Raw genomic sequence first — 14,641 nt, forward strand, 5'->3', positions numbered from 1 at the left:
GGATGAGGGATGAAGGGTGTCATACATACCAGGATGGGGATGAGGGGGGCCATACATACCAGGATGAGGGATGAAGGGTGTCATACATACCAGGATGGGGATGAGAGGTGCCATACATACCAGGATGAGGGATGAAGGGTGTCATATATACCAGGATGGGGATGAGAGGTGCCATGCATACCAGGATGGGGATGAGGGGGTGCCATGCATATCAGGATGGGGATGAGGGCCACGTATAACAGGAAGAAAGGGGCCATATATAGCAGGATGGGGAATGTTAACAGAATTGGGGGACATTACCCCTATAACAGTGTCAGCAGCAGACCCCTTCCCCCTTAACAGTGCATCATGACTACATTTTTTGCTTACTTTTTTTTTCTATTTTCCTCCTCTAAAACCTAGGTGCGTCTTATGGTCTTATAGTCTGAAAAATACGGTAAATTAAACAGCGTAAGGGGAAAACAAATCAAAATGCCAGAATTACGCTTTTTTGATCGCCGCAACATTGCAATAAAATCCAGTAAGAGGAGATTAAAGCATCATATCTGCCCCTAAATGGCATCAGTAAAAATATCAGATCAGGGCACAAAAAAAGAGCCCTCACACAGTCCCATATCCCAAAAAATTAAAACATTACGGGTCTTGGAAAATGACAACAAAAGCAAACATTTTTTTTTACGAATTTTGTAATTTTTTTTCACCTCTTAAAAAAAACAAACAAACTATACATGATTGGTATCTGTATACTCATACTGACCTGGGGAATCCTATTGCCAGGTCAGTTTTGCCATATAGTAAATAAAAAGCAATTGTGAAATTGCACTATTTTTTGCAAATTTACAGCTTTTCCCACAAAAAATAAGCCCTCATACAACTATGTGAACAGAAAAATAAAAAAGTTATGGTCCTGAGAAGAAGGGGAGGAAAAAACAAAAAGAAAAAAAGAAAATCGCCCGGGGGTAAAGGAGTTAAAATCCTTGTAATAGCCATATAATAGCAGCAGGAGCGCACCCTGCAGGCTTCATTCTTCGGATGTTCATGATAGGTTTACTAACAGACTAAAAAAATAATCAAATCTATAAAATGTAATTAGGGCTGGATACCTCCTTAATTCTTAAATGTGTAGACAGTTACCAGGCAGAACTTACAAGGCATTAAGGTCAATATTTCCGCTAGTGACCACCCTAGTGACCCCATAACAACACAAGAAAGGAAGCATTGTCATAGGTATTTTGGAACACAAGGATGATGTTCATTATAATTCAAAATTGACCTTTTTTTAAGTAAAATAGAGTTTGGTATGAAGTATATAGGAGCTATTTGTCAAAAATTACATTTAAGAAGATGAAAACGTTCTTCTTGCTGACTGTCCAGTTTGTAAAACCTATTTTAATAAACATTTTTAGGTTATTCTTAATTAATAAAAGGAGTCCTGTGTTCATAATCCTCATCTCTTGGTCAGAGTATAAGTGATTACAAAGAGCGTCTCTCTCTGTAGATCCCGTCATGTATGACACAGACAGCCCAATGATGTGAATGGACGTGTGTGTGTCTGTCTCTTTGTCTGTGTGCCTCTGTGTGTGGACTCTTGGTGGTATATATACAGTACAGACCAAAAGTTTGGACACACCTTCTCATTTAAAGATTTTTCTGTATTTTCATGACTTTGAAAATTGTACATTCACACTGAAGGCATCAAATATATGAATTAACACATGTGGAATTATATACTTAACAAAAAAGTGTGAAATAACTGAAAATATGTTTTATATTCTAGTTTCTTCAAAGTAGACACCTTTTGCTTTGATGACTGCTTTGCACACTCTTGGCATTCTCTTGATGAACTTCAAGAGGTAGTCACCGGAAATGGTTTTCACTTCACAGGTATGCCCTGTCAGGTTTAATAAGTGGGATTTCTTGCCTTATAAATGGGGTTGGGACCATCAGTTGTGTTGTGCAGAAGTCAGGTGGATACACAGCTGATAGTCCTACTGAATAGACTGTTAGAATTTGTATTATGGCAAGAAAAAAGCAGCTAAGTAAAGAAAAACAAGTGGCCATCATTACTTTAAGAAATGAAGGTCAGTCAGTCCGAAAAATTGGGCAAACTTTGAAAGTGTCCCCAAGTGCAGTTGCAAAAACCATCAGGCGATACAAAGAAACTGGCTCACATGAGGACCGCCCCAGGAAAGGAAGACCAAGAGTCACCTCTGCTTCTGAGGATAAGTTTATCCGAGTCACCAGCTTCAGAAATCGCAGGTTAACAGCAGCTCAGATTAGAGACCAGGTCAATGCCACACAGAGTTCTAGCAGCAGACACATCTCTACAACAACTGTTAAGAGGAGACTTTGTGCAGCAGGCCTTAATGGTAAAATAGCTGCTAGGAAACCACTGCTAAGGACAGGCAACAAGCAGAAGAGACTTGCTTGGGCTAAAGAACACAAGGAATGGACATTAGACCAGTGGAAATCTGTGCTTTGGTCTGATGAGTCCAAATTTGAGATCTTTGGTTCCAACCACCGTGTCTTTGTGCGACGCAGAAAAGGTGAACGGATGGACTCTACATGCCTGGTTCCCATCGTGAAGCATGGAGGAGGAGGTGTGATGGTGTGGGCGTGCTTTGCTGGTGACACTGTTGGGGATTTATTCAAAATTGAAGGCATACTGAACCAGCATGGCTACCACAGCATCTTGCAGCGGCATGCTATTCCATCCAGTTTGCGTTTAGTTGGACCATCATTTATTTTTCAACAGGACAATGACCCCAAACACACCTCCAGGCTGTGTAAGGGCTATTTGACCAAGAAGGAGAGTGATGGGGTGCTACGCCAGATGACCTGGCCTCCACAGTCACCAGACCTGAACCCAATCGAGATGGTTTGGGGTGAGCTGGACCGCAGAGTGAAGGCAAAAGGGCCAACAAGTGCTAAGCATCTCTGGGAACTCCTTCAAGATTGTTGGAAGACCATTTCCGGTGACTACCTTTTGAAGCTCATCAAGAGAATGCCAAGAGTGTGCAAAGCTGTCATCAAAGCAAAAGGTGGCTACTTTGAAGAACCTAGAATATAAGACATATTTTCAGTTGTTTCACACTTTTTTGCTAAGTATATAATTCCACATGTGTTAATTCATGGTTTTGATGCCTTCAGTGTAAATGTATAATTTTCATACTCATGAAAATACAGAAAAATCTTTAAATGAGAAGGTGTGTCCAAACTTTTGGTCTGTACTGTATGTCTATAGCTTATATTCATTTACAGACGACTGGTAGCCCAGCAGCATAGTGTCATAAAATTTAAGCTACATAACTAATACTGCACAAATAGCAAGCACCGTCAGACAGCTCTATTGAAAATCAGGTCAGATGCAATTGTAATTTGTGGCTATCACTGGCTCGGTGTGCAGCTCGGTGTGCAGCTCGGTGTGCAGCTCAGTGTGCTTGTCTCCATTGCGGGTAGGTGCTGGAGCTGTCTTTCATCGGTCTGTATGGTAAATCAGCCATATTCACTGGCTTTAATGGTTTCAAGTTCTCTTAGACCACACATGGACAACAAATGGGCCGATTATATGCTCGTCTGAACAAGTCCTAAAATACATCTGATGCAAAATAAAACCCAAAAAATGCAGCAACAATGTATGTGGCCCTCCAGACTGAAATAGAAAGGGTTTTATTGGGCCATTAATTGCAAGCAGATTATGCAAGTGCAGCATAGAGTGAATTTATACAAGAATTGTGTAATTACATATACACAAGGAATTATGGGTAATAAAAAATAACATGATATTAAAAGAGTTTAAGAAATACTGTATCAATTACTGGGCTGCTTGCTACAGTTTTGATAAAAATCATTGTTATATCTGCTGCAGATCTAGCAGTTCTCTGAATGCTGAGCTCTGTATAACCCCGCCCACATCACTGATTGGTAGCTTTCTGTGTAAACTGTGCACAGGCAGAAAGTTGCCAATCAGTGGTGAGGATGGGGTTACACAGAGCTCATTAATATGGAGGACTACATGCAGAAGGTTTACTAGTCCTCTAGGCATAATCTTCTGCTGATAAAAATGTGATTTTATCAAACTAGCAAGCGGCCTAGTAAGTGATACATCGGTCTCTGTCTCTTCATTATGCTACTTTTAGAATAGGTGATAAAAACTCGGTGACACATTCCCTTTGAAAAAGGCTTTTTAGGTGAAATCTTAATTGTATTGTTGTGAATAAACAGACCTGTAATATTTCTGCATACTGTTACTACTTGGTGTGCTGTTTCTACTTACTAGATCATAGTATGAAAGCAGGTCAGGACTGCACATGGTTTGTTTGTTGTCTGTTACCATGGAGACACATACAGTGGTGGCCAAAAGTATTGGCACCCCTGCAATTCTGTCAGATAATACTCAGTTTCTTCCTGAAAATGATTGCAATCACAAATTCTTTGGTATTATTATCTTCATTTAATTTGTCTTCAATGAAAAAACACAAAAAGAATTGTCCTAAAGCCAAATTGGATATAATTCCACACCAAACCTAAAAAAGGAGGTGGACAAAAGTATTGGCACTGTTTGAAAAATCATGTGATGCTTCTCTAATTCGTGTAATTAACAGCACCTGTAACTTACCTGTGGCACCTAACAGGTGTTGGCAATAACTAAATCACACTTGCAGCCAGTTACCATGGATTAAAGTTGACTCAACCTCTGTCCTGTGTCCTTGTGTGTACCACATTGAGCATGGAGAAAAGAAAGAAGACCAAAGAACTGTCTGAGGACTTGAGAAACCAAATTGTGAGGAAGCATGAGCAATCTCAAGGCTACAAGTCCATCTCCAAAGACCTGAATGTTCCTGTGTCTTCCGTGCGCAGTGTCATCAAGAAGTTTAAAGTCCATGGCACTGTGGCTAACCTCCCTAGATGTGGACAGAAAAGAAAAATTGACGAGAGATTTCAACGCAAGATTGTGCGGATGGTGGATAAAGAACCTCGACTAACATCCAAACAAGTTCAAGCTGCCCTGCAGTCCGAGGGCACAACAGTGTCAACCCGTACTATCCGTCGGCGTCTGAATGAAAAGGGACTGTATGGTAGGATACCCAGGAAGACCCCACTTCTTACCCCGAGACATAAAAAAGCCAGGCTGGAGTTTGCCAAAACTTACCTGAGAAAGCCTAAAACGTTTTGGAAGAATGTTCTCTGGTCAGATGAGACAAAAGTACAGCTTTTTGGGAAAAAGCATCAACATAGAGTGTACAGGAACAAAAAAGAGGCATTCAAAGAAAAGAACACGGTCCCTACAGTCAAACATGGTGGAGGTTCCCTGATGTTTTGGGGTTGCTTTACTGCCTCTGGCACTGGACTGCTTGACCGTGTGCATGGCATTATGAAGTCTGAAGACTACCAACAAATTTTGCAGCACAATGTAGGGCCCAGTGTGTGAAAGCTGGGTCTCCCTCAGAGGTCATGGGTCTTCCAGCAGGACAATGACCCAAAACACACTTCCAAAAGCACTATAAAATGGTTTGAGAGAAAGCACTGGAGACTTCTAAGGTGGCCAGCAATGAGTCCAGACCTGAATCCCATAGAACACCTGTGGAGAGATCTCAAAATGGCAGTTTGGAGAAGGCTCCCTTCAAATATCAGGGACCTGGAGCAGTTTGCCAAAGAAGAATGGTCTACAATTCCAGCAGAGCATTGTAAGAAACTCATTGATTGTTACCGGAAGCGGTTGTTCGCAGTTATTTTGGCTAAAGGTTGTGCAACCAAGTATTAGGCTGAGGGTGCCAATACTTTTGTCTGGCCCATTTTTGGAGTTTTGTGTGAAATGATCAATGATTTGATTTTTGCTTCATTCTCTTTTGTGTTTTTTCCTTGCAAGCAAATTAAATGAAGATAATAATACCAAAGAATTTGTGATTGCAATCATTTTCAGGAAGAAACTGAGTATTATCTGACAGAATTGCAGGGGTGCCAATACTTTTGGCCACCACTGTAGGTCTGCACAGAAGCTGTTAACAAAAAAAACCCTGTCAAATATTTTTAATCAGGAATATTTGCAAAGTTGTTTCTGTTAAAATTATTCGTGAATTGAAGCGCTTACTGGAACATCTGATAAATGATGCTTCATCCCTTCTTCCTTTTTGCAGCCTCTGTTAACCAATTGCTGATTATTATATTTATAGGTATTTGACTATGACTTTGGACTTCAAGATGACTTTATGGGGTCTGCTTTTCTTGATCTTACAACACTGGAACTACAAAGGTAAGTGAACTGTACTTGCATATCTCAGTGAAAAAAACTCATGTCTCCCTGTGGTTTTAGTGTAGTCCAACAAATATAATTATACTCCTGCTCTTCAGCTTCACCCTCCCCTAATAATAAAGCAAGCATAAAACACTTTTATGTATATCGTATCAGAGAAATATTTTTCTTTCTTCACTTATGACCTACTTCTCCTTCCCCTGCCTCCTGAATTGATCCCTCACTTTGAAAAACTGATAAAATGCTGCCTGTCAACAGAGGTTTCTTATCCAACTCCCTATATACCAGTAAGTCATTTAAAATGGTAGAAAGGAGAAGAGAGAGTAGTAGAGTGAGTAAGAGCAAGAACCAGAGGGATAGTGTTGCTTCTTTCTAGTAATTATTTATCTCAGTCCTGAGCTGACTTCACAGCTACACTTCTGAGTCCTGCTGTATAATGTCTTCCATGATACTCCTAATTTAAACATAACTTTATAGCTTCATAGTTTTTAAGGTTGAAGATAGATATAAGTCTGTCTAGTTCAACCTATAGCCTAACATGCTGATCCAGAGGAAGGTAAAACCCCCATTGGGCAGACACTAAAAGCTCCATATTAGGGGAAAATTCCTTCCCAACTCCATATACAGCAATCAGACTACTTAATACCCATAATCTAAAATATTATGTTTATCAAGAAAGGCATACAGACCCTGCTTGTACTTTTGTATTGAATCAACCATTACAACATATTGTGGCAGACAGTTTCATAATCTCACTGCTTTAAAGAATTGCTGTCTGTGATAATGATCAAATCTTCTTTCCTCTAGACATAGAGGATGCCCCTTTGTCACCATTGCAGGCCCAGGTGTAAAAAGATTATTAAAAAGACCTCTTTACTGTCCCCTCATATATTTGTAATAAGATCACTCCTAAGCCTTTGTTTTTCAAACTGAATAACGTGCTACATAGAGACAAGAAAGCAGGAATCCCTCATGTCTCTGTAAACTGTGTATGGAAGACATCATAGTAGCTAATCTCCACACAATAGCCCAGTCAATTGCAATTTAAAGAAGCACTTCCAACAAAGTTTTTTTATCATCTAAATATATTGCAATCATCATATTATATAGCACTGTGTGCTTACAATTGCTCATTTTGCCTTTCTACCAGCTAATTCTTCTGTTTTCTCTGCTCTATGTAGAAACAGGAAGTGTGACAGCAGTGGGGGTGGACCCACTGCACCACTGGCCGTGCTTACCCTGGAGGGGCGTGACTAAGTGACTATGTAGTTTTCACTAGAGCCTCTAATGGTGAGGATAGGCTTGGGCCGTTAGGGTAGTCACTAGGTGCCACTCCACGGCAATGCCCGGACCTGCAGCAGCTGACCAATGAGTCAGAGGCACAAATGTGAGGCACAGAGGACAAAGATAGAGACGTGGTCAGACAGTCCGAGGTCGGGGCGGGCAGCAATGATCAAAATACGAAGCTGTCATCAGGAGCGGAGAGATCAGACAGAACAGGCAAACAAGCTGGGTCAGTAACAGGAGAGTCAAACAAGAATGCACCTAGATGGGAAACTGAAGATTAACTTCAACAGAATCTAAGTTCAGGGAAAGTGTGGAGGGAGGAGCTGCCTAATATAGTCCCTGATGGCAGTTGAGAGGCCAGGGAAGCAAAACTTTGCAGGACCCAGCGGGTTTAAATCCTGCAGAGTCTGACCACGCCTCCCTATAGCCAGGTGGAGACTGTCCAGCTACATGAGGATGCAACAGTGCTAGGGATGCTGCAACAGTGCTGGGAATGCTGCAAGAGGCAGTTCAGCGAGATGGCTTGACTCAGGAAGGAGCAGAGCGGTGAACGCAGTGAGTAGGACGGCGCTGAGTAGGCGTGCTCCCTCCTTTCCCTCTGCCAGCGACTTTTACAGTGACTCATGACTCATACAGGGAAAATTTACTTCCTGTTTCTACATAGAGCTTAGAAGGATTCAGCTAGTCAGTTTTAAATCATGTGATATCTTAGACCTAATGGAAAAGAGAAGAATTAGCTGGGTAGAAAGGTAAAATGAGCAAATGTAAGTACACAGTGCTATATAATACGATGACTGCAATATATTAAGAGGAAAAAAACTTTGATGGGAGGAGTGCTTCTTTAAGATATAGAGCCTGCAGAGGGGAAACTTAGTGATAAATAGGGGAAACAGGTCATATAATGGAATGTTATTCCTCCTGTAAATTATTCTGAAAACACCTTACTTTTTGATGTTGCAGTTTTTCTGCACCTACAGTGGGTACGGAAAGTATTCAGACCCCTTTAAATTTTTCCACACTTTGTTTCATTGCAGCCATTTGGTAAATTCTAAAAAGTTCATTTTTTTCTCATTAAAGTACACTCTGCACCCCATCTTGACTGAAAAAAAACCCCCAAAATTTAGAAATTTTTGCAAATTTATTAAAAAAGAAAAACTGAAATATCACATGGTCATAAGTATTCAGACCCTTTGCTCAGTATTGAGTAGAAGCACCCTTTTGAGCTAGTACAGCCATAAGTCTTCTTGGGAATGATGCATCAAGTTTTTCACACCTGAATTTGGGGATCCTCTGCCATTCTTCCTTGCAGATCCTCTCCAGTTCCGTCAGATTGGATGGTGAACGTTGGTGGACAGCCATTTTCAGGTCTCTCCAGAAATGCTCAATTGGGTTTAGGTCATGGCTCTGGCTGGGCCAGTCACGAATGGTCGCAGAGTTGTTCTGAAGCCACTCCTTTGTTATTTTAGCTGTGTGCTTAGGGTCATTGTCTTGTTGGAAGGTGAACCTTCGGTCAAGTCTGAGGACCAGAGCACTCTGGAAGAGATTTTCATCCAGGATATCTCTGTACTTGGCCGCATTCATGTTTCCTTCAATTGCAACCAGTCGTCCTGTCCCTGCAGCTGAAAAACACCCCCATAGCATGATGCTGTCACCACCATGTTTCACTGTTGGGATTGTATTGGGCAGGTGATGAGCGTGCCTGGTTTTCTCCACACATACCGCTTAGAATTATCACCAAAAAGTTCTATCTTCGTCTCATCAGACCAGAGAATCTTATTTCTCATAGTCTGGGAGTCCTTTATGTGTTTTTGAACAAACTCTCTGCGAGCTTTCATATGTCTTGCACTGAAGAGAGGCCTCCGTCGGGCCACTCTGCCATAAAGGTCTGACTGGTGGAGGGCTGCAGTGAGAGTTCACTTTATGGAACTTTCTCCCATCTCCCTACTGCATCTCTGGAGCTCAGCCACAGTGATCTTTGGGTTCTTCTTTACCTCTGTCACCAAGGCTCTTCTCCCACGATTGTTCAGTTTGGCTGGACGGCATGGTCTAGGAAGACTTCTGGTGGTAATGCAGAAATTCTTTTGTAACCTTGGCCAGATCTGTGACTTGCCACAATTCTGTCTCTGAGCTTCTTGGGCAGTTCCTTTGAGCTCATGATTCTCATTTGGTCTGACATGCACTGTGAGCTGTGAGGTCTTATATAGACAGGTGTGTAACTTTCCAAATCAAGTCCTATCAGTTTAATTAAACACAGCTGGACTCCAATGAAGGAGTAGAACCATCTCAAGAAGGATCACAAGGAAATGGACAGTATGTGACTTAAATATGAGTGTGTGAGCAAAGGGTCTGAATACTTATGACCATGTGATATTTCAGTTTTTATTTTTTAATAAATTTGCAAAAATGTCTACATTTCTGTTTTTTTTCAGTCAAGATAAGGTGCAGAGTGATTTAAACTTTTATATTTTTAAAATTTTTTTAAAAACATTTTTTTTTCACTTTTTGCTTGCTTCTATAGTCTCCATAGGAGACTAGAAGCAGCACTTGTCTGATCGCCTCTGCCACATACAGGTGATCAGCAGATCACCTGTATGTAGCAGAAATGGTCCTGTGCTATGAGCGCCGACCACTAGGTGGCGCTCATAGCGACCAGCTCATGACAACCACTGGAGTCTGCTTGACCCAGGGTTGTCATGTCCACCCATCGGTGACCCGCAATCACGTGACTGGGTCACCGATGGGCAGGGTAAGTGACGCGCTTCCTGCGCGGCGATGTTAAATGCCGCTGTCAGAGATTGACAGTGGCGTTTAACATGTTAACAGCCGCGGGTGGATTGCGATTCCACCCGCGGCTGTTGCGGGCACATGTCCGCTGTAATAATCAGTTGACATGTGCCCGGTTCAGTGCAGACTCAGCGCCGGAGCCCTCTCTGAACCGGGGGGTTACAGCCTGTGCGTACAAATACGGCACAGGCTGTAAAGTGGTTAATGAGAAAAAAAATGAACTTTTTAGAATTTACCAAATGGCTGCAATGAAACAAAGAGTGAAAAATTTAAAGGGGTCTGAATACTTTCCGTTCCCACTGTATTATGTAAATTAGGTTACTTGAGGTTTTTCATTGCTTTTTTGTGTGCGTTTTTTTTAACATGTTTTTGATGCTGCATTTTTGTCTCTTTTTGGTGTGTTATTCTGTAAAGAAGGCTGCTTTGTTTTTGATACTTCCTGGTATTGGACTTTGACAAAACTTACATAGTTACATAGTTTATAGTTACATAGTTTATAAGGCCGAAAAAAGACAAGCGTCCATCCAGTTCAGCCTATTTCTTGTGCACTGCAGCTATTCCGCAGCGTTGATCCAGGGGAACGCAAAAAAAAGCAAAACAAAAAAAAAAAAAACATGCGGTATAGGTCAATTGACATCATTGAGGAAAAAATTCACTTCCCGACACCAATCTGGATTAATTAACTATCACTAAGCATAAGATGTAATTTTATTGTTCTCAAGAAAGGCGTCCAGGCCTCTCTTGAACTCATTAAGTGAGTTGGACATCACCACTTCCTCTCCCAGAGAGTTCCAGAGTCTCACGGCTCTTACCGTAAAGAATCCCCTTCTATGCTGGTGCAGGAACCTCCTTTCCTCCAGACGCATAGTGTGCCCCCTCGTCTTTGTCACCATCCTTGGTATAAACAGGTCATGGGAGAGATCTCTGTACTGCCCCCTGATGTATTTATACATGTTTATGAGGTCTCCCCTAAGCCTTCTCTTTTCCAACGTAAATAGGCCTAATTTTGACAACCTCTCTGGGTATTCTAGTCCCTCCATTCCCTTTATTACCTTAGTCGCCCTCCTTTGTACCCTCTCTAGCTCCAATATGTCTTTCCTGAGCACCGGAGCCCAGAACTGTGCACAATATTCTAAGTGCGGCCTTACCAGTGCTTTATACAGAGGAAGAACAATGTTCTCATCATATGCCCCTATTCCTCTTCTGATGCATGCCATGACTCTATTTGCCTTCGCAGCTGCTGCCTGACACTGGGCACTCCAATTTAATTTGCTATTAACCAAGACGCCCAGGTCCTTCTCCATGTCAGATTTCCCCAACGTTTTCCCATTTAATATGTATGGGTGACTGCTGTTTTTCTTTCCCATGTGCATGACCTTACATTTATCGGCATTGAACCCCATTTGCCATTTTTTGGCCCAACTCCCCAATTTATCTAAATTCTCCTGTAGCTGTGCCCTATCCTCATCTGTGTTAACTACTTTACAAAGTTTAGTATCATCTGTAAATATTGCTATTTTACTATGCAACCCTTCCACTAGATCATTAATAAATATATTAAATAATATAGGGCCCAAGACAGACCCTTGAGGCACCCCGCTAGTAACCCTGACACACCCTGAGCTTACTCCATTGATAACCACCCTCTGCTTTCTATCACTCAGCCAGCTATTTACCCACTTGCACACATTATCCCCCAGACCAGGCATTCTCATTTTATATACCAACCTTTTGTGTGGCACGGTATCAAACGCTTTGGAGAAGTCAAGGTATACAACATCCACTGACTCTCCCCGGTCCAGCTGTGAGCTCACCTCCTCGTAGAAGGCAATCAGGTTTGTTTGGCAGGAGCGATCTCTCATGAATCCATGTTGATATGGAGTTAGACAGTTATTATCATTAAGATATTCTACAATAGCATCTCTAAGAAATCCTTCAAACAATTTACCCACAACAGACGTTAAGCTGACTGGTCTATAGTTCCCAGGGTCACTTTTAGACCCCTTTTTGAATATTGGTACCACATTTGCTTGGCGCCAGTCTAGTGGGGCAGTCCCTGTCCATAAAGAGTGCTTGAATATAAGATACAGCGGTCTGTCTATCACATTACTTAATTCTTTTAGTACCCGGGGGTGTATGCCATCTGGGCCTGGTGACTTGTCTATTGTGATATTATTTAGGCGTTTCTGAACTTCCTCCTGGGTTAGGTGGGTAATATTTAGTGGAGGGTTTACTTTATCACTTTGCATTTCCTCCGATAAATTGTTTTCTTTTGTGAAAACAGTGGAGAAGAAGCTATTGAGTAGGTTGGCTTTACCCTCATCGCCCTCTATGATTTTACCCAGGTTATTTTTCAATGGGCCAACTCCATCAGTTTTAATCCTTTTACTGTTTATATAGTTAAAGAACAGTTTGGGATTCGTTTTACTTTCCTTGGCAATTAGTCTCTCTGTCTCCTCTTTTGCTATTCTTATTTGTTTCTTACAGATTTTGTTTTTTTCCCTATAAGTTATTAGCGCTTCCTCGCTGCCTTCTTGTTTAAGTTTACCGAAAGCCCTTTTTTTGTTTTTCATTGCCCTCTTGACTTCCTTATTTAGCCACATTGGCTTCCTCCTATTCCTAGCCCTTTTATTCCCATAAGGTATGTACCTTCTACAGTGACTATGTAGGACTGTTTTGAAAATTTCCCATTTTCTATCCGTGCTCCTATTACTAAAGATACTATCCCAGTCTATAAGGTGAAGGGCATCTCTTAGCTGATCAAACTTTGCCCTCCTGAAGTTCAGTGTTTTTGTGACTCCCTTGCTGGGCACCCTACTGAAGCACATGTGGCATTGTATAATGTTGTGGTCACCATTTCCCAGGTGCCCCCCGACCTGCGCCTCAGTTATTCTGTCTGGCCTGTAAGTTAATATTAAGTCTAAAAGGGCCGTCCCTCTAGTTGGTTCCTGCACAAGTTGTGACAAATAATTGTCTTTGATAATTGACAGAAACCTGTTTCCTTTCTGAGATCTACAGCTTTCGGTTTCCCAGTCTATATCGGGGTAGTTGAAGTCCCCCATAATAATCACCTCGTTATTTTTTGCTACTTCATCTATTTGTCTCATTAATAGACTTTCCGTGGCTTCTGCTATATTTGGTGGTTTATAACAGACTCCTATGATAATTTTATTATTGTTTTTTGCCCCATGTATCTCCACCCATAAGGACTCGACCTCCTCATTTCCCTCCCATACATCCTCCCGTATTGTAGGCTTTAGACACGTCTTTACATATAGACAGACTCCACCCCCTTTCCGATTTCTTCGATCCCTTCTAAACAGACTGTAACCCTGTAAGTTAACTGCCCAGTCATAGCTTTCATCCAACCATGTCTCGGTTATTCCCACTATGTCTTCACACAACTTTCTTCACACACTTAGGCTGTGTGCCCACGATGCGTTTAAGCGTTTCCGCAGTGGCAAAAACGCTGCAGAAACGCTTAAAAAACGCATGGTAGAAGGCCTGCCATGTCCCCCAATGATAATCCGCATGTGCTGTGCACATGCTGTGGAAATTTCCGTTGCGGATTATCATTGTGGAAAAAAACGCAGCACTACCAATTATTTTGCGGAAGTGCTGCGTTTTCACCGCCATTAACTTGCATTAGAACGCGCCAATTCCGCAAGACTGCATCTGTACTTGCGTAATTGGCGCGTTCTAATGTGCGGATGGTACCCGGGTGTAGAGGAGAGGAGACTCTCCTCCGGACCCGGGTACCATTAAAAAAGCTGTAAAAAAAGAATAAAATAAAAGATAAATGTATACTTACCTTCTGGCGGCCCGCGCTGCGCTCCTCCTTGCTTCCCGGCACTTCGCGATGGAATGAAGGACCTGCGCTGACGTCAGAGTCATGTGACGGGTCACGCGACGCTGACGTCGGCAGGTCCTTCAATCCACCGCTGCCGGCAGCCAGGACGGTGAAGCAAGACAGCACGGGCCATCGGAGGGTAAGTATATATTTATTTTTTTATTTTTTGACATTCTCTCGGGTCACACTATATAAATCTATGCCGTTTGCATGGATTTATATAGTGTGACCAAGTTGACAAGCACTTTCCAAGTGATGCTAAAATCGCTTGGAAAGCTCTTGTCAACCCACATGCGGAAATGCAAGTGAAGAACGCTTCACATCCACATGTCCCTGGCAGGAAAAACGCATGTACAATCTGCATGTACAATCTGCATGTACAATCCGCATGTACAATCCGCATGAGTTTTTTTCTGCCAGGGAGATGCAGAAACGCTCAGGAATAATTCTGAGCATTTCTGCATCGT

At 41.9% G+C, this 14,641-nt stretch overlaps 1 protein-coding gene across 8 annotated transcripts in view; it reads left to right on the forward strand.

Annotated features, from left to right (window-relative positions):
- Nucleotides 1–14,641, forward strand: part of MCTP1 (multiple C2 and transmembrane domain containing 1) — a 1,157,412-nt gene that overhangs the window by 421,537 nt on the left and 721,234 nt on the right. For all 8 annotated transcript variants that reach the window (XM_073678366.1, XM_073678374.1, XM_073678380.1 and 5 more), the window contains exon 4: nt 6,174–6,253. In XM_073678366.1, coding sequence (XP_073534467.1) covers nt 6,174–6,253 — 80 coding nt within the window. The remainder of the gene's footprint in view (nt 1–6,173; nt 6,254–14,641) is intronic.

The sequence above is a fragment of the Phyllobates terribilis genome, unplaced genomic scaffold, assembly GCF_046119375.1.
Source record: "Phyllobates terribilis strain yellow unplaced genomic scaffold, ASM4611937v1 Scaffold_1__5_contigs__length_1240528914, whole genome shotgun sequence".
Lineage (NCBI taxonomy): Eukaryota > Metazoa > Chordata > Amphibia > Anura > Dendrobatidae > Phyllobates > Phyllobates terribilis.